Source organism: Oncorhynchus mykiss, chromosome 6, assembly GCF_013265735.2.
Source record: "Oncorhynchus mykiss isolate Arlee chromosome 6, USDA_OmykA_1.1, whole genome shotgun sequence".
NCBI lineage: Eukaryota > Metazoa > Chordata > Actinopteri > Salmoniformes > Salmonidae > Oncorhynchus > Oncorhynchus mykiss.
In genome coordinates, this window is record NC_048570.1 from 18,000,426 (window position 1) to 18,028,332 (window position 27,907).

The following is a 27,907-nucleotide window of genomic DNA, read 5'->3' on the forward strand; positions in this document are numbered from 1 at the left end:
GCTTTGTCATTATGGGGTATTGTGTGTAGATTTTTTTAAACTTAACAAAACGTGGAAAAAGTCAAGGGGTCTGAATACTTTCCGAAGGCACTGTATAACAATAACTCTAGTTGTGTGTCTTTTAGTACAGGGTTTCCCAAACTCGGTCCTGGGGCTCCCCCTGGGTGCATGATTTGGTTGTTGGAAAAATGACTTGTGTCATGCACAAAGTAGATGTCCTAACCGACTTGCCAAAACTATAGTTTGTAAACAAGAAATTTGTGGAGTGGTTGAAAAACAAGTTTTAATGACTCCAACCTAAGTGTATGTTAACTTCCAACTTCAACTGTACATACATACATACATACGTTGGAGTCATACATATATTGGAGTCATTAAAACTAGTTTTCCAACCACTCCACAAATTTTTTGTGAACAAACTATAATTTTGGCAAGTCGGTTAGGAAATTTTTCCAACAATTGTTTACAGACAGATTTTTTCATTTATAATTCACTGTATCACAATTCCAGTTGGTCAGAAGTTTACATACACTAAGATGACTGTGCCTTTAAACAGCTTGTAAAATTCCTGAAAATTATGTCATGGCGTCAGAAGCTTCTGATAGGCTAATTGACATCATTTGAGTCAATTGGAGGTGTACCTGTGGATGTATTTCAAGGCCTACCTTCAAACCCAGTGCCTCTTTGCTTGTCATCATGGAAAAAACAAAACAAATCAGCCCAAAAAAATGTAGACCTCCACAAGTCTGGTTCATTCTTGGGAGCAATTTCCCAAAGCCTGAAGGTACCACATTCATCTGTACAAACAATAGTACGCAAGTATAAACACCATAGGACCACGCAGCTGTCAGATCGCTCAGAAAGGAGACGCACTTCACAAAATTGATGGCATCATGAGGAAGGAAAATTATGTGGATATATTGACGCAACATCTCAAGACATCAGTCAGGAAGTTAAAGCTTGGTCGCAAATGGGTCTTCCAAAGGGACAATGACCCCAAGCATACTTCCAAAGTTGTGGCAAAATGGCTTAAGGACAACAAAGTCAATGTATTGGCCATCACAAAGCCCTGACCTCAAACCTATAGAAAATTTGTGGGCCAAACTGAAAAAGCGTGTGCGAGCATGGAGGCCTACAAACCTGACTCAGTTACACCAGCTCTGTCAGGAGGAATGGGCCAAAATTCACCCAACTTATTGTGTGAAGTTTGTGGAAGGCTACCTAAAACGTTTGACCCAAGTTAAACAATTTAAAGGCAATGCTACAAAATACTAATTGAGTGTATGTAAACTTCTGACCCACTGGGAATGTGATGAAAGAAATTAAAGCTGAAATAAATCATTCTCGCTACTCTTATTCTGACATTCCACATTCTTAAAATAAAGTGGTGATCCTAACTGACCTAAGACAGGGAATTTTTACGAGGATTAAATGTCAGGAATTGTGAAAAACTGAGTTTAAATGTATTTGGCTAAGGTGTATGTAAACTTCCAACTTCAACTGTACATACAGGTTCCTAGCTCAAGGCACATTAACATAATTTTCACCTAGTCAACTCGGGGATTCGAACCAGCGACCAGGTAAAGATGCACCTTCCCCCTGAGTTAATACCATCAAGTAGAATCCTATTTAGAGAAATGAATGGTTGGCTTGAACATACGTTAGATTCATAACGTTCTAAAAATCTGTTTGATTTTCTTATAATACTTAAATACATATTTTTGGCAACAGAGTTTTGTGCAAAGTGGCAAACTTTGTGGCCCAACACTTTTTTGTCCGTTTGAGTATGATAACCTCCGATCTGCAGGGTGTTCTTAAGGACCCGGGGCCCCCCATTGGCCATGCACAGGTTCAATGTCTGGAGGTCAGTGGCTCCATTTCCAATACTAGATCCCGTGGTTGCTGCCTTTTATTCTGCTCCATAACCCGCGGCACCATCGTGGACCAACGATCTACAGGAGGTTGGGGAACAAAGGTCAAAGGTTGGCTAATGTGATTTACCTTGCCCTTATACACTGTACATTTGTCTTTGTAAACTGTGTGAGAAACCAAGTATAAGAGTCTCACCTCTCCTCAGGCCACGGACAGTTTGATGAACTGTACTGGAGGTTTGGAGGGTCTCTGTTACGTTCTTGCCCGGGTCTTCGTTGATTATGGCCAGGTTCTGATTCCAGTGGCACCAGTTGACCTCATCCACCCTGGGTGACCACAGAAGATGTTTGCATTAGAAGATGTTTGTCATGCGCCCTCCGAAACATGACCCGCCAAACCGCGAAGGTCGAGTCACCCGCCAAGCCCTTAACACCCGCCCGCTTAACCCAGAAGCTGCACTTGTACATAGCCCACCTATAATTTAGCCCAAACAACTACCTCTTTCACAACTGTATTTAATTTATTTATTTTGCTCCTTTGCACCCCATTATTTCTATTTCTACTTTGCACATTCTTCCATTGCAAAACTACCATTCCAGTGTTTTACTTGCTATATTGTATTTACCTTGCCACCATGGCCTTTTTTGCCTTTACCTCCCTTCTCACCTCATTTGCTCACATTGTATATAGACTTGTTTATACTGTATTATTGACTGTATGTTTGTTTTACTCCATGTGTAACTCTGTGTCGTTGTATCTGTCGAACTGCTTTGCTTTATCTTGGCCAGGTCGCAATTGTAAATGAGAACTTGTTCTCAACTTGCCTACCTGGTTAAATAAAGGTAAAATAAATAAATAAATAAATAAATAAAAGAAGCCAGCCACACCAATGTGTCAGAGGAAACACTGTTCAACTGACGACCGAAGTCAGCTACAAGGCCCGGCCTGTTACAAGGAGTCGCTAGAGCGCAATGAGCCAAGTAAAGCCCCCCTGGCCAAACCCTCCCCTAACACGGTCTACGCTTGGCCAACTGTGCGTCGCCCTTTGGGACTCCCGGTCAAGACGCACCACTCAGGAGGCCCCCAGAATAACTTTTTTCAGAAAATATAGCACATCACAAAAGAAGACACTGGGCTGTCTGACTGACCAATCAGACACATTTCTTTAGTGCAGAGAGGGGTGAGAGTCCAGAGAAGTGACTGTACCTGAAGCACCAGCGGCAGTCAGGGGTGCCGTCCCAGTTCTTCCCCACTGTCACCATCTCCCCAGACCGAAAGGACTTCCGCAGACACACAGGGAAGGAGCGCTCGATGTCCAGGATGGTCGTAGCCCACTGTCGTTAAAACAGAATGTCAACCGACATGTATTTGTGTCTTTCAGAATATAATGTGGCTCTGCCTAGACGATGCACTGTGCATAATGCCGTCAACAGAGGATAACAAGGTTGTGTTAATTAGGCCCCAAAAAGAAAGCTGATTTTCTCCACTTTCTGTCCAATAAGAAATTATAGTTTTTTGTTTTCTGTTGCACAACATTTACTACAATGTGCCCTAATGAATTCTAGGGAACCTAGCTGTCCATCAGCTATCCTCCTCACTCACCTGCAGCTTCCAGATCTTCTTGCTCTCCTTGGACACCTGGCTCACCGTCTCTCCCATCAGAGCGATCAACATGTTGAGCAGTAGAACAAAACTGAGGATGATGTAGGTGACCAGCAGGATGAGGAAGACAGCCGGGTACTGAGTCCTGCTGACCATGTCCAGATCGCCCATCCCGATGGTCAGTTTGAACAGGTCCAACAGGAATTTGCTGAAGGTGTTAGTGTCCCGGCACTGGGGGTATGTGGGGCAGCCACCTTTCTCTGGACACACCTCTTCCGGCCCGGGGCACACTGTCAGGAGGGACACTAGAGCTGGGGAGGAGATGGGAGACATGAGGAGATGAGGGAAGTTCTCTTCTGTTTCAACTGGTCATCAGACTGCTGAGAAGAAGAAGTGCTGAGTAGAGGACACTGTACCTGATGCGTATCCAATCATGAAGAGCAGGTAGACCAGCAGAAACCGGAACAAATCTTTGAAGAGAATCTGAGAGCCAAAGAAGAAGGATAAATTGTGATCTGCCATCTAGTGTCCAAAGAAGTCCACATTCATTTCAAATTCAATGTGATGGATGAAAGAGTGAAGGAGTTGATACCTTCTGTATCATGATGCTGTAGGTGCCGGTGAGCTTCAGGCCTCTGGTGAAGTAAAGAGTGTTCATCCAGCCCAGGACCAACGCAAACACCATCACAGCCACATAGGCCTCGATACCCGACAGGTAGAGGGCCGCAGTCACTATCACCAGCAAAGAGTAGATGAAGCTAAAAAATATATAGAAGAGTTGGGCCGTGTTCATTTGCCCCAAATGGAAGAAAACTGACCGAAATGTACAAGATACATGTTGTACAATAATATTAGAGCGTTGTGCCAGTAACCGTAAGGTAACCAAAAGGTTGCTAGATCGAATCCCTGAGCTGACAAGGTAAAAATCTGTTGTTCTGCTCCTGAAAAAGGCAGTTAACCCACTTTTTCCCAGTAGGCCGTCATTGTAAATAAGAATTTGTTCTTAACTGACTTGCCTAGTTAAATAAAGGTTCAAATAAAAATAAATAAAATAATCATCCTCCTACCTACACGGGAATGCCATTTGGCATTTTACGGGCACACCGTGTAGGCCATCGCAGACGCAGCGCTAATGATGAAAACAAACATGCTTTGGAGCGGCGCTGGAAAATCCTCTGCTCTTTGATGGGATCGTAGGTTTAATTAAAGAAGATGTAAACTAGAAAACGTACCAGGGAAATGGAGGCTTTAATGTGGAATTCATTAGAGGACTCAATTAAAAGAGGATGAGAAATAAGCCTTGAGTACAAGCCAGAGGGAGCTACAGAGGAGGAGGGGGGAGGGCTGGAGTCTTACTAGAGCAGTTGAAAAGATCCATTGACAAATAGTGAGTTCACCGCAGGGCATTTCTTCAGTAAGAAGTCCTTAATCTACAAAGCGGGGGGAGAGAGAGGAAATGATTGATTCAATGAATCAAGAAAGAACAAGATACATTTACAGGGTAGATCTAAGATTTATAGCAAAAGTGTATGTTTGTGTACACATTGAGGCATCTTTGAAAGAAGTTGTTTATTGTAGAGTCAACATTCAAAGCTGTCTGACTGATTGGATGCTTCAACCGGAAGGAAAAACTCACATTGGTGAGGAAGAAAAAGACTCCAGAGCACAGGGTGACAATCTCCCCTACCATACGCAGGTAGTCTGTGTTGGTGGTATAGGGGTACGGAGGCTGGGTGGGGACAAACAGAGTTAAAGCTTTGCTGGTGGTGACAACAGTATGGGTTTCACAGTATACGTATAGTAATATAATAATAATGCCACTTGACCAACACTTTCATACATTGTATAAATGCATACATTTTTTGTATTTGTATGATAGTTGTTGGGCACATACGTACCGTTCCCTGGGATGGGCGGTAGTAGGCCACCAGGGTGAAGATGATCATGGTCAACAGGTAGGACACAACACTGATGTAGAAGGTGACGGCAGCAAACTTCTGCCACTTGGCTCTCAGCAGCTCGTTGATGGGCTCCACAGCCAGCATCTCATGGCGATTCTGGGGACAGTGCAGGAAGACATGCACTAATGGTAAGTGAGTATGGTGTGAAAGAGACATCATCTTCTTTCTTTCCTAGGACTATAATGGCTCTCCCTTTCTCTCAGTAAAACATCTATTACAGGTACAGATAGACAACACACGTAGACCCTGTCTATCATGCCCCACCTCATATGCTTAGCCACAAAACATACACTGAAGACTTGAGTTAGCTCCCAGAGCTTTAAAGCCCAGGCTTTAGCTCAGCCGGGTATCACACACCTCAATGCGGCTGTTGTAGACCAGGATCTCTAGCACGGACACCTCCTCTCCACAGGTGTCCAGTGAGGAGAGGTCGTACAGGGAGGAGTACACGGGACCGTACGCCCAGTCCTTAAACTTCCGCGAGAGGTGACGTGCCTCCTCGTTCTTGATCTCCCTGCGAATTATGTGCTGGAAAACCTTGGAGAAAATAATAATTAAAAAGTTTACCTTTTTTGTTTATTTTATAATGGATGTGATTATATTTTTCGGTCAATAATACAATACCTAACCCCTTGAAGCGCTACGCAAAAGCATTCCCATTGGCATTGCTAATGTTACTCAAAATATCCCTTTAAGATTATAGTTCCACATACACGTGATATGTGTTCGTTCTCAATCTCACCCCGATTTTTCCCAGTTTGGCCGCCATCATCAGGGGCGACATGCCGTCGTTGTTGTGCACGTCCTCCAGACTGCCTTCTGGGTAGAGCTTGGCACACTTGGTCAGCAGCAGGTCATACATCTTAGTGAGGAAGCGGGTGTTGTCCCGAGTGTTGTCGGCGATGTGCACCAGGGCGTGCAGCACAGTATTACCACGTGAGTCCTGCCGTCTAAGGTCGGCTTTCTTGTGGGCGTTCTCGGTCAGGTAGTGTACCATGTTTGGCTGGTTGGTGCACGCTGCCAGCGAAAGAGGCAGCTCGCCTGGCCAAAGAGATACCGTCAGAGACATACAGCAACAAGCACATACATCAAAAGGATCCCCTTTTACAATGGAACCAATAGAAAAGTCCCAAATGTGCAAACCCCGCTGACCTGGTACTCAGGCAGTCTCTATCCACTCCAGGAATTGAAGTTTATGTGTTCATGAAAAGTTAATGTGAAACAGCAAACCACTTTAAGCATGTCTTTGCAATGCTCCCTATACGTGGATCAAAGATTGGACTTAAATTCTTGCAACGAAAAGAGCCCAATTAGTACCACTTGTCTGAGGGAGTGGCCCATGTATTGAAACCAATGTGCCAAAAGCAGCTGCTGAAAACAAGCTGTTGCCATGGGTGACAGATTAGCCTGTCACCTCGCATGGGAAACGCTCCTCTTCATGAATTTGCATGGGTGCTCGTTGAGTGTTAGTATAGCGCTAAATCACATTAGCTGTCGCCTCTCTGCCAGGTTTCCTGTTCACCTCAGCACAAAGCTCCGTAGCGAATGACTAGCACTGTGCCAGAGACACACCGGGATTTGGGAATGATTTGGGAATGACAGTCGCACTTAGTGCAACTGGATATCATCCCTCGGATGATGAGCATGGAATTGAATGCATTAATACATTAACAGTAGAGAGTATTTTGGGTATATATTTGCCTACTAAAATCTTCTCTCTTTCTACCTGTATCTCTTTATCTGCCTCTCCCTCCATTTCCTTTATAGCCCTTTCACATCCCTGAGCCAAGCCGAGCTGTAGGGTACTGCACAGGCCTGGTTACGTATCCACCATAGTTGCTGACACAGTGCTGGAAAGAACAATGTCAAGCAAGGTAACATATCCGAGCCAGCACAGTGCAGTTCGGTTTGAAAGGATAGTGTGAAAATGTGTTTATTGAACTTGAGGCTGGAAGGTCTAGTTGAGGTGAATGGCATGTAGGCTAGTCTACTCTGGCTATAGTCGAATGTTGGGTTCAGGGTTGAGAGTTTCAGGGATACTGTCCAATCAGCAGAGGGCAGTATGGAGTGAGTTTCATTTGGAGGCTTTCTGTCAATGTACTCTCGGCCAGCAACCTCGGTGACATCAGCAAGGCAAGGGCAACCCACCCGTCTGAAGTCGAGTGAGTATGTTTGCTTTTCTTCCACAGCAAGACACAGACCTTTCCCCAAACTGCTCAGAAATACTTGTTGAACTTGTGACATGTTTTCTTTTCATTTTCTGGAGATGACTACTAAGAATTATCGTTTTGATGACTTCAGACTAGTTTTGGGTGGTTACAGTAGTTTATCATTGGCCCATCGAACTATCCTGAATGTGTTTGCCCAGCCCAAAACAGCAACGTAAAAAGGGAAAGGTGGCCTCAAATGTCAGTTCATTTTACCATGGCAACTGAAAGCGTTTTACAAGAGAAACTAAGCAATACCTTAGCTGTGATCCAGTACATATTTATTCTAAGTTATCCTACTGTGCAGCGATCCAGTCTTTATAGCCCAAACCTTTGGGCATGTACAATAAAGACTCACTGAGATAGCTAGAAAACCACTTTTTTACTGTGTGGGGATCATGTAAAACAACACACGTCATTGAAAACCATGAGGAATAGAATATAACTTTACTAGTATCGAAATACTGGCAGCGTTCAATAATAGACTAGGATGGCATGACTTAGTATACATAGCACCAAATGGATACCTGAGAAGTCTCATGATGTGATTAAACCAAACTCCTGCACTGTACTGTCACTTTAAGCATATATAGAAGAGGTCTTAAAATGCATATTTTTAGCATGGCTATTCCTTAGGGTGCTTTTTAGTCATTCCGTTTTTATTGATATTCTTATGTTTGCTGTGTAGTAAATATTTCTTTTTTTCTTTTTATATTTTTTTATTTGAAGGACATTGTCTGAAACATTACATTCAATGTCTGAAATATGCTGTATAAATAAAGCATGATTTGATTAAGCTCCTGCTGACTGAGGACTTCGGTTCTTGGTATGGTAATAAATATTACCTCCTGAATCTGAATCTTACATAGTCCGATGAGGACCACAAAGAGCTTCTGTAGACAGTAGAATGGATCAGATCTGATTCTACCGTTGTGGTGTCTTACCAAAGTAGAAGTAGCCCCCCTCGTCCCTGGGTTGGAAGAAGCGTCCGCGGGCCTGGGCGTGGACATCTGCCCCTTTCTCCACCAGCAGCTCCACATACTGCTTACAGCGCCTCTCGATGGCGATGTGGAGCGCCGTCTGGCCTAGCGACACACACGAGTCAGTCAACACCAGTGGCGTTTCATGAATGCCAAGGGAAGCCAGGCCCCCCCAAAAATTGACCAATTTAGAAAAAAAATCAATAATTTATCTTTTGTCTCGCTGTGTTTCATCATTTTCCCTCAATCAGAAGAGGCCGAATGTTCTCACAGGAGAAAGAATCAGAGAGAGCGATACAGCGCCCCTATGTCTCTCTTCCTGTAGGCCATATATTTGATGCTGTCTGGTCCAAACGAGTATGACATTGTTGCCACCCATAGCATTGAAGACAAGGGAAGCCGGCGAGCATCTGGCATCCCTTGACAAAAAAAAGTACAGTATAAAAAAAATTGCCAGTCAGTGTTAAGCTAAACTGAGCGAGCTCAACAGTGAATGATCCTGGCTCAACAAAATAAAGTGTCAAGGGAATCCAGCTTGGATTTGGAGTCACTCCTATCAAACTCCATTGGGATCACATGTCATTGAGAAAAAAACTTGAATTGTTGCATGTCATTGTGTTTTTGTCCTACGGTGGCTAGCTAGCCAGCTAGCTAAAATTGTCCCTTTCCTAAATTAGCCATAGCTGGAGACAGAGATTTGGTCTTGTGGTTTTATTTAATTCACCGTACTGGCCAATGATTATAACGGCGATTCTGATCCAACCATTAATTCATACATTGTTGTGCCTCATGCCTGAGAGGATGACAGTTCAACATGTACAGTTGAAGTCGGAAGTTTACATACACTTAGGTTGGAGTCATTAAAACCTGTTTTTCAACCACTCCACAAATTTCTTGTTAACAAACTATAGTTTGGGCAAGTCGGTTAGGACATCAACTTTATGCATGACACAAGTAATTTTCCCAACAATTGTTTACAGAGAGATTATTTCACTTATAATTCACTGTATCACAATTCCAGTGGGTCAGAAGTTTACATACACTAACTTGACTGTGCCTTTAAACAGCTTGGAACATTTCAGAAAATGATGTCATGGCTTTAGAAGGTTCTGATCGGCTAATTGACATCATTTGAGTCAATTGGAGGTGTACCTGTGGATGTATTTCAAGGCCTACCTTCAAACTCAGTGCCTCTTTTCTTGACATCATGGGAAAATCAAAAGAAATCAGCCAAGACCTCAGAAAACAAATTGCAGACCTCCACAAGTCTGGTTCATCCTTGGGAGCAATTTCCAAATGCCTGAAGGTACCACATTCATCTGCACAAACAACTGTACACAAGTATAAACACCATGGGACCACGCAGCCGTCATACTGCTCAGGAAGGAGACTCGTTCTGTCTCCTAGAGTTGAACGTACTTTGGTGGGAAAGTGCAAATCAATTCCAGAACAACAGCAAAGGATCTTGTGAAGATGTTGGAGGAAACAGGTACAAAAGTATGTATATCCACAGTAAAACGAGTCCTATATCGACATAACCTGAAAGGCCGCTCAGCAAGGAAGAAACCACTGCTCCAAAACTGCCATAAAAAAGCCAGACTACGGTTTGCAACTGCACATGGGGACAAAGATCGTAGTTTTTGGAGAAATGTCCTCAGGTCTGATGAAACAAATATAACTGTTTGGCCATAATGACCATTGTTATGTTTGGAGGAAAAAGGGTGACGCTTGCAAGCCGAAGAACACCATCCCAACCGTGAAGCACGAGGGTGGCAGCATCATGTTGTAGGGGTGCTTTGCAGCAGGAGGGACTGGTGCACTTCACAAAATAGATGGCAACGTGAGGAAGGAAAATTATGTGGATATATTGAAGCTACATCTCAAGACATCAGTCAGGAAGTTAAAGCTTGGTCGCAAATGGGTCTTCCAAATGGACAATGACCCCAAGCATACTTCCAAAGTTGTGTCAAAATGGCTTAAGGACAACAAAGTCAAGGTATTGTAGTGGCCATCACAAAGCCCTGACCTCAATGCTGTAGAAAATGTGTGGGCAGAACTGAAAAAGCATGTTGCAAGCAAGGAGGCCTACAAACATGACTCAGTTACACCAGCTATGTCAGAAGGAATGGGCCATAATTCACCCAACTTATTGTGAGAAGCTTGTGGAAGGCTACCTGGAACGTTTGACCCAAGTTAAACAATTTAAAGGCAATGCTACCAAATACTAATTGAGTGTATGTAAACTTCTGACCCACTGGGAATGTGATGAAAGAAATTAAAGCTGAAATAAATCACTCTTCTATTATTCTGACATTTCACATTCTTAAAATAAAGTGGTGATCTTAACTGACCCAAGACAGGGAATTTTTACTAGGATTAAATGTCAGGAATTGTGAAAAACTGAGTTTAAATGTGTATGGTGTGTAAGGTGTATGCAAACTTCCGACTTCAACTGTAGCTAGATGTAGAAGGCTAATGTTAATTAACTAACGTTTCCCATGAATGAAAGTTAGGCTCGCAAGAAAGCATTTGAGCCAGGTAGCCTAGGATAACAAAAACTAAAAGCATGTACTGTATGACAGAGTGATAGACCGTTTCATCAACATGAAAAAGAGGAGGATGGCATTGGCGTTTCTCTTCAAGTAAGGTGAGTCAACATGTTTTTCTACTTGCGTGAAAGTGTGCGTGCACACACACACACAGAAATCAGAACCATGGACAGACGTATCATATTTAGCTTACGTTGATTAGACTAAATTGTATATTTATATTTTTGGGGGTATGTTTAAGTTGTCACTGTATTAGACTAAGCATAGGTGATTTGATGATGTTGAAATGGTGCTGGAATAGTGGAGGCAGCTCCGGTCCAAAAATGTCAGAAACATTAACTTGCTTGACCATGCTGTAGTTCATGTACCTGTCTGTTACTGTACATGCAATATGCTTTGTGAACTTCAGCGATTGCTATCCAGTTTTGTAATAAAACAAAGGTGTGTGTGTGTGTGTGGGAGGGGGGGGGGGGGTAATTCGATAATTTGGTCTTTCGCTGCATAGTAGGCCACCTATTTCAGGTACATGAGATCATAGACATACAGTACCGGTGATAATATCCAATTAGAAGGATAGGATTTACTTCAAACGATCCTACGGTACTGGGTCATGTTCATTAGTGCACGCAACAGAAAACTTTTTAAAACGTTTTGCAATGGAGACCAAAAGTGAGCATCTGTATTGGCCAAGTCCAGATAGTAGTCCCTCCCTGTTTCAGTTCATTTGGTGCCTAATGATCAGGACCGTGTTTTTAGTGAAGCGCTAATATGAGTAGAGACTGGTGATGTGCTGTTCACAAATTTCCCATCACTAGCAGAGAGCTCACCTCTGTAGTAGACATCTCTGAAGGGTGTGTTGATGAAATCATGGAGGTTGACTGTCTGTTCTGCGATATTCATCAGCAGAGGGATGGTGTCATTCTGACCGTTGTACAGGTTCAGAAGGGCTTTAGGCAGGCAAGTCTTACCTGTAGAAGGTTCTGGAAAAAAAATAAAACAAAGGATGGTTATTAATGATACTCAGAGTGGACATGTACAGTTCTGGGAATTAATGAAAATTTAAAATAAAAAAAAAAATGCTTTGCTGCAGCAAAGTGCATTGTTAATGTGAAAAACTATCTTGCAACCAGGGTGACACCAAGCACCAAGTTCATAAGCAATCAGCTAATAAACCATTTCTGAAATATGTCACAACCTGAGCTGTTTCATCTGGCCTTGTGATTGTCTCCACCCCCTCCAGGTGTCGCTAATTATACCCTGTGTGTGTATATTTCAACCAAGTCAACATTGCTCCTATTTATTTTTTCCCGGTTTCTTTTGGTTCAAGTCCTCCTGGTTTTGACCCTTGCCTGTCCTGACACCTGAACCCCTGCCTGACCACTCTGGCTGTTCTGTTTTCAAGCCTGCCTATCCCCTTGTACTGTTTGGACTCAAATCTTTTTACTAAACCCCTGCCTGGCCTGACCTCGAGACTGCCCTTTGTCTGATACTGTTTTGGACTCTGACCCGGTTTATGAACTCTCGCCTGTCCCCGACCTACCTTTTGCCTACCCCTTGGATTAATAAATATCAACCATCTGCTTCCTGTGTCTGCATTTGGGTCTTGCCTTGTGTCCTTATATTTGGAGTTAGGACAACTTTTAGAATGTTGAATATTGTTCTAGACATTCAGTAACATAGCATTGTTTAAATATTCCACATGTAAATGTGATTGGGGAGCTAACATGGCTACTATAGAATGTTGCTGTGTAATGTAAATGCAGAAACTGCATTGCCCCAACTCTCTAAAAGCATGGCTCTGGTTCCCAGTTGAGAGAAGGGGAAGAGGTTAGGGACACAAACACAAAAATAGAGGAAGTAAAGACCGGTGATAAATCGTTAGCGATAAGAAAGGGAAGCTTGCGTGACATTTCACTGAAAATGGAAACGCCTCAATCATGAGAAACAGAACACCCAACCCAAATGTTAAAGCACTAAGTTGTCTGCTTCTATTGTTGACTTTCGGGCTGAGTTTCTTTTAGCTAGTCTGTCAAGCCCCCTTTAGTCCTTTTCTTCCCAGAGGGGAGAGTTTGCTCTGATTTCTCTCTGTTATAAAGCCCCACCCCTTACATACACAGCCAACAGGAAGCTATCATTGGACACGCCACTGGCAGGACAAAACCTCGGACATCACAGTATCTTCCTTCTCTCTACTGTTTGGAGCCAAAAACAACAGGGGGGGGGGGATACTGATAGGACAGAGTTGAACCCCAAGGGGCAGAAAGAGGTCTGTTTAGACATCTGTACTGAGTATCACTATACGAAGTCATGACAAAACTCCAGGATGACACAAAAACTAAAGGTGTTAGTCACAGGGCTAAGTGGACTAAAAGGTAAGGCTTCCCTTTGAATAAGACGATTGTAACCGAGGTGAAATGTTTGAGACAAAGTTCATATGCTATTTTAGTAGCTAGAATAGGACATCTTAAGCCCTCCCTTTCAGCACACATACACACTCTCTCTTTTCCTCTGTCCTTTCTGCCTTTGGCTGTGAAAGCTGACATATCTCCTGTCTCAAATTAGCCTATTTGGCACCAGAGGGCTCCACCCACCACTGGGATCATCTCACCTTTGAACTCCTCGTCAGTGAGCCTCTTGTCGTGACCCTGCAGGTACTCCAGCAGGCCTGAAAGGGCCTCTGGGTCGGCCTGTGACACGCCATCGAAGAGCAGCGTGCGGTTAAACTCTTTAATCACCATGGGTGGATCTGAGCCTGTAGGGTCCACACCTTCATCGCAGGACATCTCAGTCTTACTGTGTAGGACCATAGACATACATAATTTACACTCACATACAGTACTAGTAAAAAGTTTGGACACACATACTCATTCAAGGGTTTTCATTTTTACAATTTTCTACATTGTTGAATAGCAGTGAAGACATCAAAACTATGAAATAACACATATGGAATCATGTAACCAAAAACGTGTTAAACAAATCAAAATATATTTTATATTTGAGATTCTTCAAAGTAGCCACCCTTTGCCTTGATGACAGCTTTGCACAGTCTTTGCATGAGGTAGTCACCTGGAATGCATCTCAATTAACAGCTGTGCCTTCTTAAAAGTTAGTTTGTGGAATTTCTTTCCTTAATGCATTTGAGCCAATTTGTTGTGTTGTGACAAGATAGGGTTGGTATACCGAAGCCCTATTTGGTAAAAGACCATGTCCATATTATGGCAAGAACATCTCAAATACACAAAGAGAAACGACAGTCCATCATTACTTTAAGACGTGAATGTCAGTCAAGCTCTCGTGAGGACCGCCACAGGAAAGGAAAACCCATAGTTACCTCTGCTGCAGAGGATAAGTTCATTAGGGTTACCAGCCTCAGAAATTGCAGCCCAAATAAATGCTTCACAGAATTCAAGTAACAGACACATCTCAACATCAACTGTTCAGAGGCGACTGCGTGAATCAGACCTTCATGCTCGAATTGCTGCAACAACAAAAAAACACTACTAAGGACACCAATAAGAAGAGGAGACTTGCTTGGGCCAAGAAACACGAGCAATGGACATTAAACTGGTGGAAATCTGTCCTTTGGTCTGATGAGTCCAAATTTGAGATTTTTGGTTCCAACTGCTGTCTCTTTGTGAGACACAGAGGAGGTGAATGGATGATCTCCGCATGTGTGGTTCCCATCGTGAAGCATGGGGTGCTTTGCTGGTGACACTGTCTGTGATTTATTTACAATTCAAGGCACACTTAACCAGCATGGCTACCACAGCATTCTGCAGCAATACGCCATCCCATCTGGTTTGGGCTTAGTGGGACTATCATTCATTTTTCAACAGGACAATGACAAAACATACCTCCAGGCTGTATATGAGCTATTTGACCAAGAAGGAGAGTGATGGAGTGCTGCATCAGATGACCAGCCCTCCACAATCCCCTGACCTCAACCCAATTGAGATGGTTTGGGATGAGTTGGACCAGAGTGAAGGAAAGGCAGCCAACAAGGGCTCAGCACTTACTCATGAAGCTGGTTCAGATAATGCAAGTGTGCGGTTAAAATTGGCAAAAAAACACACACATTTCTTCCCACAGGGCCGTGAGCTGAGACATATATATATATCAACATATATCAACATATATATCAATGAATTGGCGCGGGCACTAGAAAAGTCTGCAGCACCCGGCCTCACCTTACTAGAATCTGAAGTCACCCGCTGCAATTCAGCGGTTGTTGATGAAAATGATCATGCTAACAGGATGGGTGCGTCAAGAAGATAACAAAGCCATCACCTACAGAGAGATGAACCTGGAGAAGAGTCCCCTAAGCAAGCTGGTCCTGGGGCTCTGTTCACAAACACAAACACACCCCAGAGCCCCAGGACAGCAGCACAATTAGACCCAATCAAATCATGAGAAAACAAAAAGATAATTACTTGACACATTGGATAGAATTAACAAAAAAACAGAGCAAACTAGAATGCTATTTGGCCCTAAACAGAGAGTACATAGTGGCAGAATACCTGACCACTGTGACTGACCCAAACTTAAGGAAGGCTTTGACTATGTACAGACTCAGTGAGCATAGCCTTGCCATTGAGAAAGGCCGCCGTAGGCAGACATGGCTCTCGAGAAGACAGGCTATGTGCACACTGCCCACAAAATGAGGTGGAAACTGAGCTGCACTTCCTGACCTCCGGTCCAATGTATGACCATATTAGAGACACATATTTCCCTCAGATTACACAGATCCACAAAGAATTCGAAAACTCCCATATCTACTGGGTGAAATTCCCCAGTGTGCCATTACAGCAGCAAGATGTGTGACCTGTTGCCACAAGAAAAGGGCAACCAGTGAAGAACAAACACCATTGTAAATACAACCCATATTTATGCTTATTTATTTTCCCTTGTGTACCCTTAACCATTTGTACATCGTTGCAACACTGTATATATACGTAGTATGACATTTGTAATGTCTTTATTGTTTTGAAACTTCTGTGTGTGTAATGTTTACTGTTCATTTTTATTGTTTATTTCACTTTTGTATATTATCTATCTCACTTGTTTTGGCAATGTTAACACATGTTTTCCATGCCAATAAAGCCCCTTGAATTGAATTAATGCCAAGAGTGCTCAAAGCTGTCATCAAGGCAAAGGGTGGCTACTTTGAAGAATCTCAAATATAACATATATTTTGATTTGTTTAACACTGTCTACTACATGATTCCAAGTGTTCTTTCATAGTTTTGATGTCTTCACTATTATTCTACAATGTAGAAAATAGTATAAATAAAGAAAAACCCTTGAATGAGTAGGTGTGTCCAAACTTTGGACTGGTACTGTATAACACATACTTTAGGTGTTTATGTACACTGAGTGAACAAAATGTAGAAACATCTGCTCTTTCCATGACATAGATTGACCAGCTGAACAGGTGAAAGCTATGATCCCTTATTGATGTCACCTTCTATCAGTGTAGATTAAGTGGAGGAGCCATTTTAAAGAAGGATTTGTAAGCCTTGAGACAATTGAGACATGGATTGAGACAAATGATTTAAGTGCCTTTGAACAGGGTGTGGTAGTAGGTGCCAGGTGCACCGGTTTGTGTCAAGAACTGCAACGCTGCTAAGTTTTTCACACTCAACAGTTTCCCGTGTGTATCAGGAATGTTCCACGACCTAAAGGGCAACCAGCCAACTTCACACAATAGTGAGATGCATTGGATTCAATAAGAGCCAGCATCCCTGTGGAACACTTTCGACACCTTGTATAGTCCATGCCCCGACGATGTGAGGCTGTTCTGAGGAGAAAACGTTGGGGTGCAACTATTAGGAAGGTGTCCTTAATGTTTTGTACACTCAGTGTATAGTTAGGTGAAAGACATTTGTATGAGGAACAACCTTGCCTGACGCCTGAAGACTCCCTGAGCTGATATATAGGCGTTAAGCTCAAGGGGCTAACACAGTTTTGTGGTGTGCAGGAGACCCGGGTTCGAACCCAGTAGGTTACAGCTGTACCCCGGAATTGATCTCTACTATGCTTCTCCTAACTCTACATGTTGTTTAATGAGCTCATGAACCCCTGTGGCCACCATAACAAGTACCTCCTCACCCTCGTAGGAGCTTCTTCCTGCCTTGCTTTTTGTTGTTGGTGTGACTGTAGGTACCATAGTCAAAGAGTGAGTCCATGGGGGCTTTCTTGGGGCCAGTCACCACAGGTGACTCATAGATGGTAGACTCCAGCAAGTCCATGGGGTTGGAGATGCCCTTCTTAAAGGCACCGTGGAACTTCATGCGGAGGTTCTGTCGACCGTCCCCTGGCTGCAGCTGGCCTGGTCGGGCTAGATTCTGAGCAGGGTCCTGGGGCAGGTCCGGAGTTGACTGGGAGCCCTCCTCACTCTCAAACAGGTTGGCCAGTGCCGATAGATCAGAGTAGGTACTACTGGCATCAGGCTGTCCCTCTCCAATTCCACCTCCTCCCTTCTCTGAGCCCGAGGACAGAGCAGCCTTGGTCACAGCCAAGGAAGGCGTGTCCTTCTCCGTCATGGCGACGTGATACCTTCTCAGTAGAGTGGCAGCGGAGCAGCCCTAAAACACATCACAGTAAAACATGCAGGTTAAAACTCCACCCAGGTCATAGGTCAAAGACATGGGAGAGAAACAGTGATCCAAACATATCCCTTGCATTTGGTCTCACTCAACTGTGAATGACCTGGGTTGTGAACATTCGGGCACGTTAGCTGAATTTGTTTGCCGCAGAAAACAAGAAGGTCCAGTTAGTCCCTCCCTGTTTCAGTCTGTTTTTTTCCATCTGGTTCTTCATGAACACAACCCTGAACAACTATCACTAATTACTCTAAAACAGTAATTTGAATAAAATAAGTCTTTGACCAGAGCTGAGATAAGAGACTGAGAAAATGTATGTCTAAAAGTGACTCTCCTGTGTGTAGCCCTAATCCTGAAGTAACCAGGGCTATGTCCGAAATGACACACTATTCCCTTTATAGTGCACTACAGGGATTATACCCCAAGGGCCCTGGTCAAGCGCTATGCACTGCAGCCCAGGTGTGTGTTGGTAGAGCTCTTGCATCCTACTCATCTTGTGGGCAACATTGATGGCACAGGAAGTACACCAGTCAGCCATTTGCAGCCACTGGCAGCCTGGGAACATAATCTGTAAATACTGAGCACTGTATTGCCTGACACTTCCTGGCCCAAAGCTCATGTGAAGGAAGTGGTACCGGAATTTTCAATTTGGGGTTGAAGAACAGAGTGGGATGATTCTGAATTTCCAACCAGTTTACTGACCAGACAGAGGACAGCTTACTGACCAGACAGAGAACAGCTTACTGACCAGACAGAGAATAGCTTACTGACCAGACAGAGAACAGCTTACTGACCAGACAGAGAATAGCTTACTGACCAGACAGAGAACAGCTTACTGACCAGACAAAGAACAGCTTACTGACCAGACAAAGAACAGCTTACTGACCAGGCAAAGAACAGCTTACTGACCAGACAGAGAACAGCCTACTGACCAGACAGAGAACAGCTTACTGACCAGACAGAGAACAGCTTACTGACCAGACAGAGAACAGCTTACTGACCAGACAGAGAACAGCTTACTGACCAGACAGAGAACAGCTTACTGACCAGACAGAGAACAGCTTACTGACCAGACAGAGAACAGCTTATTGACCAGACAAAGAACAGCTTACTGGCCAAACAGAGAACAGCTTATTGACCAGACAGAACAGCTTACTGACCAGACAGAACAGCTTATTGACCAGACAGAACAGCTTACTGACCAAACAGAGAACAGCTTACTGACCAGACAGAGAACAATAAGCTATTTGTTAGTCAGAAGAGCTGTAAGTCAATAACCTCTCACATAGTCTTAAACAGCTTACTGACCAGACAAAGAACAGCTTACTGGCCAAACAGAGAACAGCTTATTGACCAGACAGAACAGCTTACTGACCAGACAGAACAGCTTATTGACCAGACAGAATAGCTTATTGACCAGACAAAGAACAGCTTACTGGCCAAACAGAGAACAGCTTATTGACCAGACAGAACAGCTTACTGACCAGACAGAACAGCTTACTGACCAGACAAAGAACAGCTTACTGACCAGACAAAGAGCAGCTTACTGGCCAAACAGAGAACAGCTTATTGACCAGACAAAGAACAGCTTACTGGCCAAACAGAGAACAGTTTATTGACCAGACAAAGAACAGCTTACTGGCCAAACAGAGAACAGCTTACTGGCCAAACAGAGAACATCTTATTGACCAGACAAAGAACAGCTTACTGGCCAAACAGAGAACAGCTTACTGACCAGACAAAGAACAGCTTACTGGCCAAACAGAGAACAGCTTATTGACCAGACAGAGAACAGCTTACTGACCAGACAAAGAACAGCCTACTGACCAGACAAAGAATAGCTTACTGACCAGACAAAGAGCAGCTTACTGGCCAAACAGAGAACAGCTTATTGACCAGACAAAGAACAGCTTACTGGCCAAACAGAGAACAGCTTACTGACCAGACAGAGAACAGCTTACTGACCAGACAGAGAACAGCTTACTGGCCAAACAGAGAACATCTTATTGACCAGACAAAGAACAGCTTACTGGCCAAACAGAGAACAGCTTACTGACCAGACAAAGAACAGCTTACTGGCCAAACAGAGAACAGCTTATTGACCAGACAGAGAACAGCTTACTGACCAGACAAAGAACAGCTTATTGACCAGACAAAGAACAGCTTACTGACCAGACAAAGAGCAGCTTATTGACCAGACAGAGAACAGCCTACTGACCAGACAGAGAACACGACAGAGGACCACTTCAAATACACTATTCATGACGGAGTATTTTCTCCAATTACATAATATGAAAATATAAAACAATGACATTCTTCAGCCATTATCAATATATTTGGCAAAACTCTTCATCACAGTGTAATGCAAGAACCTTTGTTTTGAAATAATTATATTTTAAACCATTATCATTATAGGCTTATACATAAACAACTGTTTTGAAGTACCTTATGCAAGTAACCCATTACTCCTGTCCAGTAATGTTATGTAATATAACTATTCCTCTTTGTTGCAGATGATAATAAAAACAGTTGTGTTCATTAGGCACCAACGGAAAGAAAGAAAACTGACTGAAACAGGGAGGGACTACCTGGACTGGTCCAATAAGAAACATTTTTAAAATGTTGAAATGTTTTAATGAACATGGCCCAGATTGTTTTCCAAATGGGGAAAAAAAACAAATCCCCACCTGACAAAGTCTGAATGGCTACACCCCAAAGAGTGCATTTTCTACTCAGGGTGACAAGGAGATGGTAGAAAGAGAAAGCTGGTGAAGACCTCTTAAATGAAGGGAATGCCCATGTGTGTTCTCTTGGGGCCCTGGGATCTATTCAGATGGACACTTAACCTGTCCGTACCTCATTCATCCCTTATGTCGCACTGTGGTACTGTATTCTTTTTCAGGGGGAACTAGAAGTGACCCTGGAGCATGTAGGGGTCCTGTGTGAGCTAAAAAACAAATCTGTGTTAGACCAAAAACTAGCAGAGAGGGCAACTGGCAGTAATACAGACTGGCAGGAAAGCATGACAGGGCACACTGATGAAAGAGAAGGGTGTTACAGCGAGTAGAGGTTTTGGTTCTCCATTTGCCACTATGGGTGAAATGTGACTTGAGGTTGATCTTCTGGTTACCAACTATTGCTGTGGACAAAACAAGTTGTATCCTGTGGGGGAATCATTGGAAACCCAAGTTAAGGTCTCTAGCCAAAATCAACTACACAGCTACAGGTCTTGAAATTCCTAGAGGGAGCATGTCTTCTGTATCAGGCTTTTACTATGACAAGTCACTTATTTTCTTTTCAGACACATATATATACACACACAGGCCCAATGTTCCCTCTAAGCTGTAGCCCTGAGACTGCCGCACAGCTCCTCTGGGGCTGCCACACAGAAATATCAGCCCAACAGGTCGATGGCGATCAACTGGTCGATCTCCAAGGTATTCCTAGTGGGTCGCTAAACATTTCTGTAAAATAAACAGCAAAAATCAAGTTATGAGTTCCTATTTTTTTATATTTGTCTTGGGTTGTTGACGGTATGTGCACCCGATTCAGCTGCCCTGCGCGCCGGGTAGGCAAACTGTTGCCATTTTATGTTTCTGAAGGTACAAAATCTGCCTTTCCGGTGGGCCCAGAGAGCAAATCAAAAGCACTATAAGTCTAACGCTGTCCAATCGTATATCTCAGATGACTGTGTCTGCAGTAACGTAGCAGGCTTATAAGGAAGCTACAGAAAAGTTGATAATGTGAGATTTCAAAATGTTTAAAACCATGTCTTGAGAGAGACTGTCAATGTATACAGTAAAGAGACACTATTTTTTATAAGTGAGTTCATGTTTAAGTTCTTACTCAGCACTGTCAACACTTTGTATTCAACACTTGTATAAGCCATGAAATGGGCGTTCTTCCTATTTCCACTCAGCAGTAATCAACAAGTAGGAAAGTGTATTTATAGGTTTGCATATAAACCTGCATATTTAGCTAAAATAAATCCAGGTTAGCAGGCAATATTAACCAGGTGAAATTGTGTAATTTCTCTTGCGTTCATTGCACGCAGAGTCAGGGTATATGCAACAGTTTGGGCAGCCTGGCTCATTGCGAACTAATTTGCCAGAATTTTACATAATTATGACATAACATTGAAGGTTGTGCAATGTAACAAGAATATTTAGACTTAGAGATGCCACCCGTTAGATAAAATACCGAACGGTTCCGTATTTCACTGAAATAATAAATGATAGTTTCCGGATTCGACCATAGTAATGACCAAAGGCTCGTATTTCTGTGTGTTATTATGTTATAATTAAGTCTATGATTTGATAGAACAGTCTGACTGAGCGATGGTAGGCAGCAGCAGGCTCGTAAGCATTCACTCAAACAGCACTTTCGTGCGTTTTGCCAGCAGCTCTTCACAAGCACAGCGCTGTTTCTATCTATACAAATGCCAGTTCTTGCTGTGAGATCTTACCCCACTCTTCCACCAAGGCACCTGCAAGATCCCAGACATTTCTGGGGGGAATGGCCCTAGCCCTCACCATCCGATCCAACAGGTCCCAGACATGCTCAATGGGATTGAGATCCGGGCTCTTCGCTGGCCATGGCAGAACACTGACATTCCTGTCTTGCAGGAAATCAGGCACAGAATAAGCAGTATGGCTGGTGGCATTGTCATGCTGGAGGGTCATGTCAGGATGAGCCTGCAGGAAGGGTACCACATGAGGGAGGAGGATATCTTCCCTGTAACGCACAGCGTTGAGATTGCCTGCAATGACAACAAGCTCAGTCTGATGATGCTGTGACACACCGCCCCAGACCATGACGGACCCTCCACCTCCAAATTGATCCTGCTCCAGAGTACAGGCCTCGGTGTAACACTCATTCCTTCGACGATAAACGCGAATCCGACCATCACCCCTGTTAAGACAAAACCGCGACTCGTCAGTGAAAAGCACTTTTTGCCAGCCTTGTCTGGTCCAGTGACGGTGGGTTTGTGCCCATTGGCGATATTGCCGGAGATGTTGCCATCCTGTACCTGTCACACAGGTGTGATGTTTGGATGTACCGATGCTGTGCAAGTGTTGTTACACGTGGTTTGCCACGTTTGCGAGGACGATCAGCTGTCCGTTCTGTCTCCCTGTAGCGCTGTCTTAGGTGTCTCACATTGCGGACATTGCATGCCTCCTTGCAGCATACCTAAGGCACGTTCACTCAAATGAGCATGGACCCTGGGCATCTTTCTTTTGGAGTTTTTCAGAGTCAGTAGAAAGGTCTCTTTCGTGTCCTAAGCTTTCATAACTGTGACCTTAATTGCCTACCGTCTGTAAGCTGTTAGTGTCTTAACGACCGTTCCACAGGTGCATGTTCATTAATTGTTTATGGTTCATTGAACAAGCGTGGGAAACAGTGTTTTAACCCTTTACAATGAAGATCTTTAGAAGTTACAGTATTTGGATTTTTACTAATTCTCTTTGAAAGACAGGGTCCTGAAAAAGGGACATTTCTTTTTTGGCTGAGTTTATATGTGTTGTGTATTTGATGTATTGATGCAGGGCTCATCCGTAAAAGTGCTGATGCAGTATTCATTTTAGGCAGAAATTGAGATGAAGGGTCCAATGTGCAGCACATACACACACATACACACACACACACACACACACACAGGACAGCAATGCTAAGTCATCATTCTGGATTCTTTAGAATGTAGTCACCTTGTCTAGGCATGTCTTTTAATAACAGTGTTATACAGGTAACTGCCAAAGTAAAGGAGACACCAATAAAGTGTCTTTGGCCTACTAGGGTGTTGGGCCACCACGAGACACCAGAACAGCTCCAATGCGCCTTGGCATAGATTCTGGATTCTACTGCCCCTCTATTGGAGGGATGTGACACCATTCTTCTACCAGAAATTCCATAATTTAGAGTTTTGTTGATGGTGGTGGAAAACGCTGTCTCCGGCGCTGCTCCAGAATCTCTCATAATCATTCAATTGGGTTGAGATCTGTTGACTGAGATATATATATATACACACACACTTTAAACCCCCTATGCACCTTTGAGACCCTCTTTCAAAGTCACTGAGATGTCTTCTAGCTATGGTAGCCAGAATAATGGGCAACTGGGCCTTTTTATACATGACCCCAAGCATGATGGGATGTTAATTGCTTAATTAACTTAGGAACCACACTTGTGTGGAAGCACCTGCTTTCAATATGCCCCAATTTACAGTACTCAAGTGTTACCTTTATTTTGGCCGTTTTCTGTACATCCTTGGTATAAACTACAAACAAACTGTCACATGTCCATTGCAACAGAATGGTCTCTCTCTGACAGCACGTAGGGTTGACATGTAAACTAAGCAAAGTCAGACTCTTCCTCCGAGAGGAGCAACGCAAACAGAGAGACTGGGGTCCAGTCAAGGAAAACAGAGGAGTGCCTCCAGTCCACTCCAACACAGGATTATCAGGCTTCTCCACTCCAATGGACTTCTACTGTGGAGGGTAAAAGAACAACAGGACGAAGAGAGGCTTTCGTTGATAAACTCTCTAAACAGAGGGGTGACAAATGAATGAGTCATCCACCAGGCATTTGAGACCATTCTCTGGAGTTCAGATGAAGAATGAGTCCGAAAACAGGCTACTACTATTGTGTTCACACCATCGGAGGCTGGTGTCACTTTAAATCAGAGGACTGGTTCATTAATGCAATGGAACTGTATCAAACACATCATTCATACCGTTCCATTCCCACCATTACTATGAGCCATCCTGCCTTCACCAGCCTCCACTCGTTCACACAAACCAATGTATTGGTAATAATAATGGTGAATGATTTGTGATGACATGTCAGCTGGCTCAGACTGAGGATAATTATCTCCCTAAAACCAAGTGACTTCCTTAATCCACATGGACTTAGTGCAGTGGTTCCCAACCTTTTTCGGTTGCTGTACCACCAAGTACATAAAACTCTTTCAAGAGTACCTCTGAAGTACCCCCTCATGTGCATTTTACCAGTTAACCTATGGTCTAATGAGTCTTCTCAAGTACCCCATGTGGATAGACCATTTACCCCCAGGGGTCCTAAATCAAATCAATGTTGTTGGTCGCATACACATATTTAGCAGATGTTATTGCGGGTGCAGCGAAATGCTTGCGTTTCCAGCTCTAACAGTGTAGTAATATCTAATAATACACACAAATCTAAAAGTAAAAGAATGGAATTAAGAAATATATACATTTTAGGATGAGCAATACCGGAGTATATATATGTGGGATGTATAAACATTATGGACAGTATGTGAATAGAATATGCAGTATATCTGTAGAATAAGTAGGATAGAATAGTATATGTACAGAAATTGTTAAATAGGATGGCCTTGACTATAATACAGTATATATATTTGGAAGTTCGCATACACTTAGGTTGGAGTCATTAAAACTTGTTTTTCAACCACTCCACAACTTTCTTGTTAACAAACTATAGTTTTAGCATGTCGGTTAGAACATCTACTTTGACACAAGTAATTTTCTCAACAATTGACCACAGACATATTATTTCACTTACAGTTGAAGTCGGAAGTTTACATACACCTTAGCCAAATACATTTAAACATTTTTCACAATTCCTGACATTTTATCCTCGTAATAATTCCCTGTCTTAGGTCAGTTAGGATCAACACTTTAATTTAAGAATGTGAAATGTCAGAATAATAGTAGAGAGAATTATTTATTTCAGCTTTCATTTCTATCATCACATTCCAAGTGCGTCAGAAGTTTACTCAATTAGTATTTGGCAGCATTGCCTTTAAATTGTTTAACTTGGGTCAAACTTTTCAGGTAGCCTTCCACAAGCTTCCATCAATAAGTTGGGTGAATTTCGGCCCATTCCTCCTGACAGAGCTGGTGTAACTGAGTCAGGTTTGCAGGCCTCCATGCTTGCACATGCTTTCTCAGTTCTGCCCACACATTTTCTATAGGATTGAGGTCAGGGCTTTGTGATGGCCACTCCAATACCTTGACTTTGTGGTCCTTAAGCCATTTTGCCACAACTTTGGAAGTATGCTTGGGGTCATTGTCCATTTGGAAGATACATTTGTGACCAAGCTTTAACTTCCTGACTGACGTCTTGAGATGTTGCTTCAATATATCCACATCATTTTACCTCCACATGATGCAATCGATTTTGTGAAGTGCACCAGTCCCTCCTGCAGCAAAGCACCCCCACAACATGATGCTGCCACCCCCGTGCTTCACGGTTGGGATGGTGTTCAGGCTTGCAAGCCCCCCCCCAGTTGCAAACAATAGTCTGGCTTTTTTATGGCGGTTGTGGAGCAGTGGCTTCTTCCTTGCTGAGCGGCCTTTCAGGTTATGTCAATATAGGACTCGTTTTACTGTGGATATAGATATTTTTGTACCTGTTTCCTCCAGCATCTTCACAGGGTATGTTCATCTCTAGGAGACAGAACAAACGCGTCTCCTCCCTGAGCGGAATGACGGCTGCGTGGTCCCATGGTGTTTATACTTGCGTACTATTGTTTTTACAGATGAACGTGGTACCTTCAGGTGTTTGGAAATTGCTCTCAAGGATGAACAAGACTTGTGGTGGTCTACAATTTTTCTTCTTAGGTCTTGGCTAATTTCTATTAATTTTCCCATGATGTCACTCGGGAGCCTTTTATAGGTAAAACAATATGTAAACATTATTAAAGTGACCAGTGTTCCATGTCTATGTACATAGAGCAGCAGCCTCTACGGTGCAGGGTTGAGTAACCAGGTGGTAGCCGGCTAGTGACAGTGACTAGGTTCAGGGCAGAGTACTGGGGAGAGGCCGGATGGTGATGGCCTTGAGCTATAAGCTGTTTTTCATTCTCTCGGTCCCAGCTTTGATGCACCTGTACTGACCTCGCCTTCTGGATGATAGAGAGGCGAACAGGCCATGGCTCAGGTGTTTTCCCATCCTAGTATCCCAGATTGGGAAACACTGATTTAGTGGATATGACCCAGACCACTGGGGAAGGCAAGGGTTCCGTCCAGGTGCAAATGGTTGTGGGAAAATGGGATTTAGCCAGTTCCACTGTTGTTTCAACAACAGCCTCCAACTCAACAATCGGTTTCACATTCCCAGGGATGCATGTCTGACTGTCAGGTTTCATCATAACAATAGATTCATGAGCTGAGAAGATGTTCACAACCTCAATGTCTTAATGTTATTATTTGGCTTCTTTGCCTAACTTTGAACAGAAAAGTTCCAATATGAAGCAATTAAAAGATGGTGTGGCTTATATTCCAGCAAGAGGGTAAATATTTGTATAAAATAAATTAGACTGAAAAATCGCACTGATTTTTTAAACAATAATATTTTGCTAATAGGCCTAACTCATAATTACATGCCACACTCAATGTTGGCTATTAGAATCAATGAGAGATCACTAGTCTAGGGACTCAAACATACACCAACCCGACTATTATACGTACAATATTGTTTCTAGAAATGCCATTGCGAAGATGGGCACAATAGGATAAATATCTTCATAAAGTAAAATTACACTTTCAAAAAAACATTTTTAACACAAAATACCTTACTCCCGGTTGAAAATAAGTGAACCCTAAATGAGAACTTTTTATGCTTACCTTGTCCTATAATCAATGGACCTTTTGTGCAGTGTAGTTGTTCATTCTTAACAATAGGAAAAGTTCAAAAAAGTTTATGGACAAAACATTTGGATCGACTGCCTCCCGACTTTAGTAGGCTACTTCTTTCTTCCAAGTATTTGGGAGAAAAGTGATCTGATTTCGCGTGTAGCCTAGTCCAATAATTATTCAGCCCCGCAAGCAGTGTGCCCAGGTACACTACAGCAGCCTCTGTCCTCTGGTTTCTACCAATCGGTTTCCATTTTCAGGCATACAAGGTACGCTTGTGTTTGGGTGGGGACTAACCGGACTAACCGGTACAGGGACTACTCTTAAAGTGGTACTCCAGTCTCCTTTTCACCTTATTTACTTTAAAAAGGCACAACTCAATAGGTGACCGGGGGGGAGCTTTTCTTTGTTCTCCTCTGTTGCTCCTTTATTGTTTCTGCAAACAATGCTGAAGAGAACAACGACGTAAACAGCAAGGGGGAGACCAATGACATCACATCAG

General features: G+C 43.1%; 1 protein-coding gene across 1 annotated transcript; it reads right to left on the reverse strand.

Moving 5' to 3' along the window:
- Positions 1 to 1,388: 1,388 nt before the first annotated feature.
- LOC110525364 (transient receptor potential cation channel subfamily V member 4) lies at positions 1,389 to 27,832 on the reverse strand. The gene is made up of 16 exons (XM_021605406.2): positions 27,397 to 27,832; positions 17,280 to 17,755; positions 13,780 to 13,964; positions 11,999 to 12,151; positions 8,587 to 8,727; positions 6,178 to 6,476; positions 5,793 to 5,972; positions 5,373 to 5,531; positions 5,111 to 5,203; positions 4,831 to 4,904; positions 4,067 to 4,232; positions 3,891 to 3,957; positions 3,475 to 3,785; positions 3,079 to 3,206; positions 2,068 to 2,198; positions 1,389 to 1,952 (listed from the first exon to the last, which is right to left on the reverse strand). Exons 2-16 carry the CDS (start codon positions 17,711 to 17,713, stop codon positions 1,852 to 1,854), a joined length of 2,622 nt encoding a protein of 873 aa, XP_021461081.2. The 5' UTR covers positions 17,714 to 17,755; positions 27,397 to 27,832; the 3' UTR covers positions 1,389 to 1,851.
- Positions 27,833 to 27,907: the final 75 nt, after the last annotated feature.

Bases quoted from the DNA above. Each gene is read 5' to 3' on its own strand.
- LOC110525364 (XM_021605406.2), bottom strand. From the start codon at position 17,713: ATGACGGAGAAGGACACGCCTTCCTTGGCTGTGACCAAGGCTGCTCTG. The intron at 12,152-13,779 runs GTGAGATGATCC...TTTTTTTTCCAG, and splicing joins CACTGACGAGGAGTTCAAAG to AACCTTCTACAGGTAAGACT. The intron at 5,532-5,792 runs GTGTGTGATACC...CACTGTCCCCAG, and splicing joins TCTACAACAGCCGCATTGAG to AATCGCCATGAGATGCTGGC.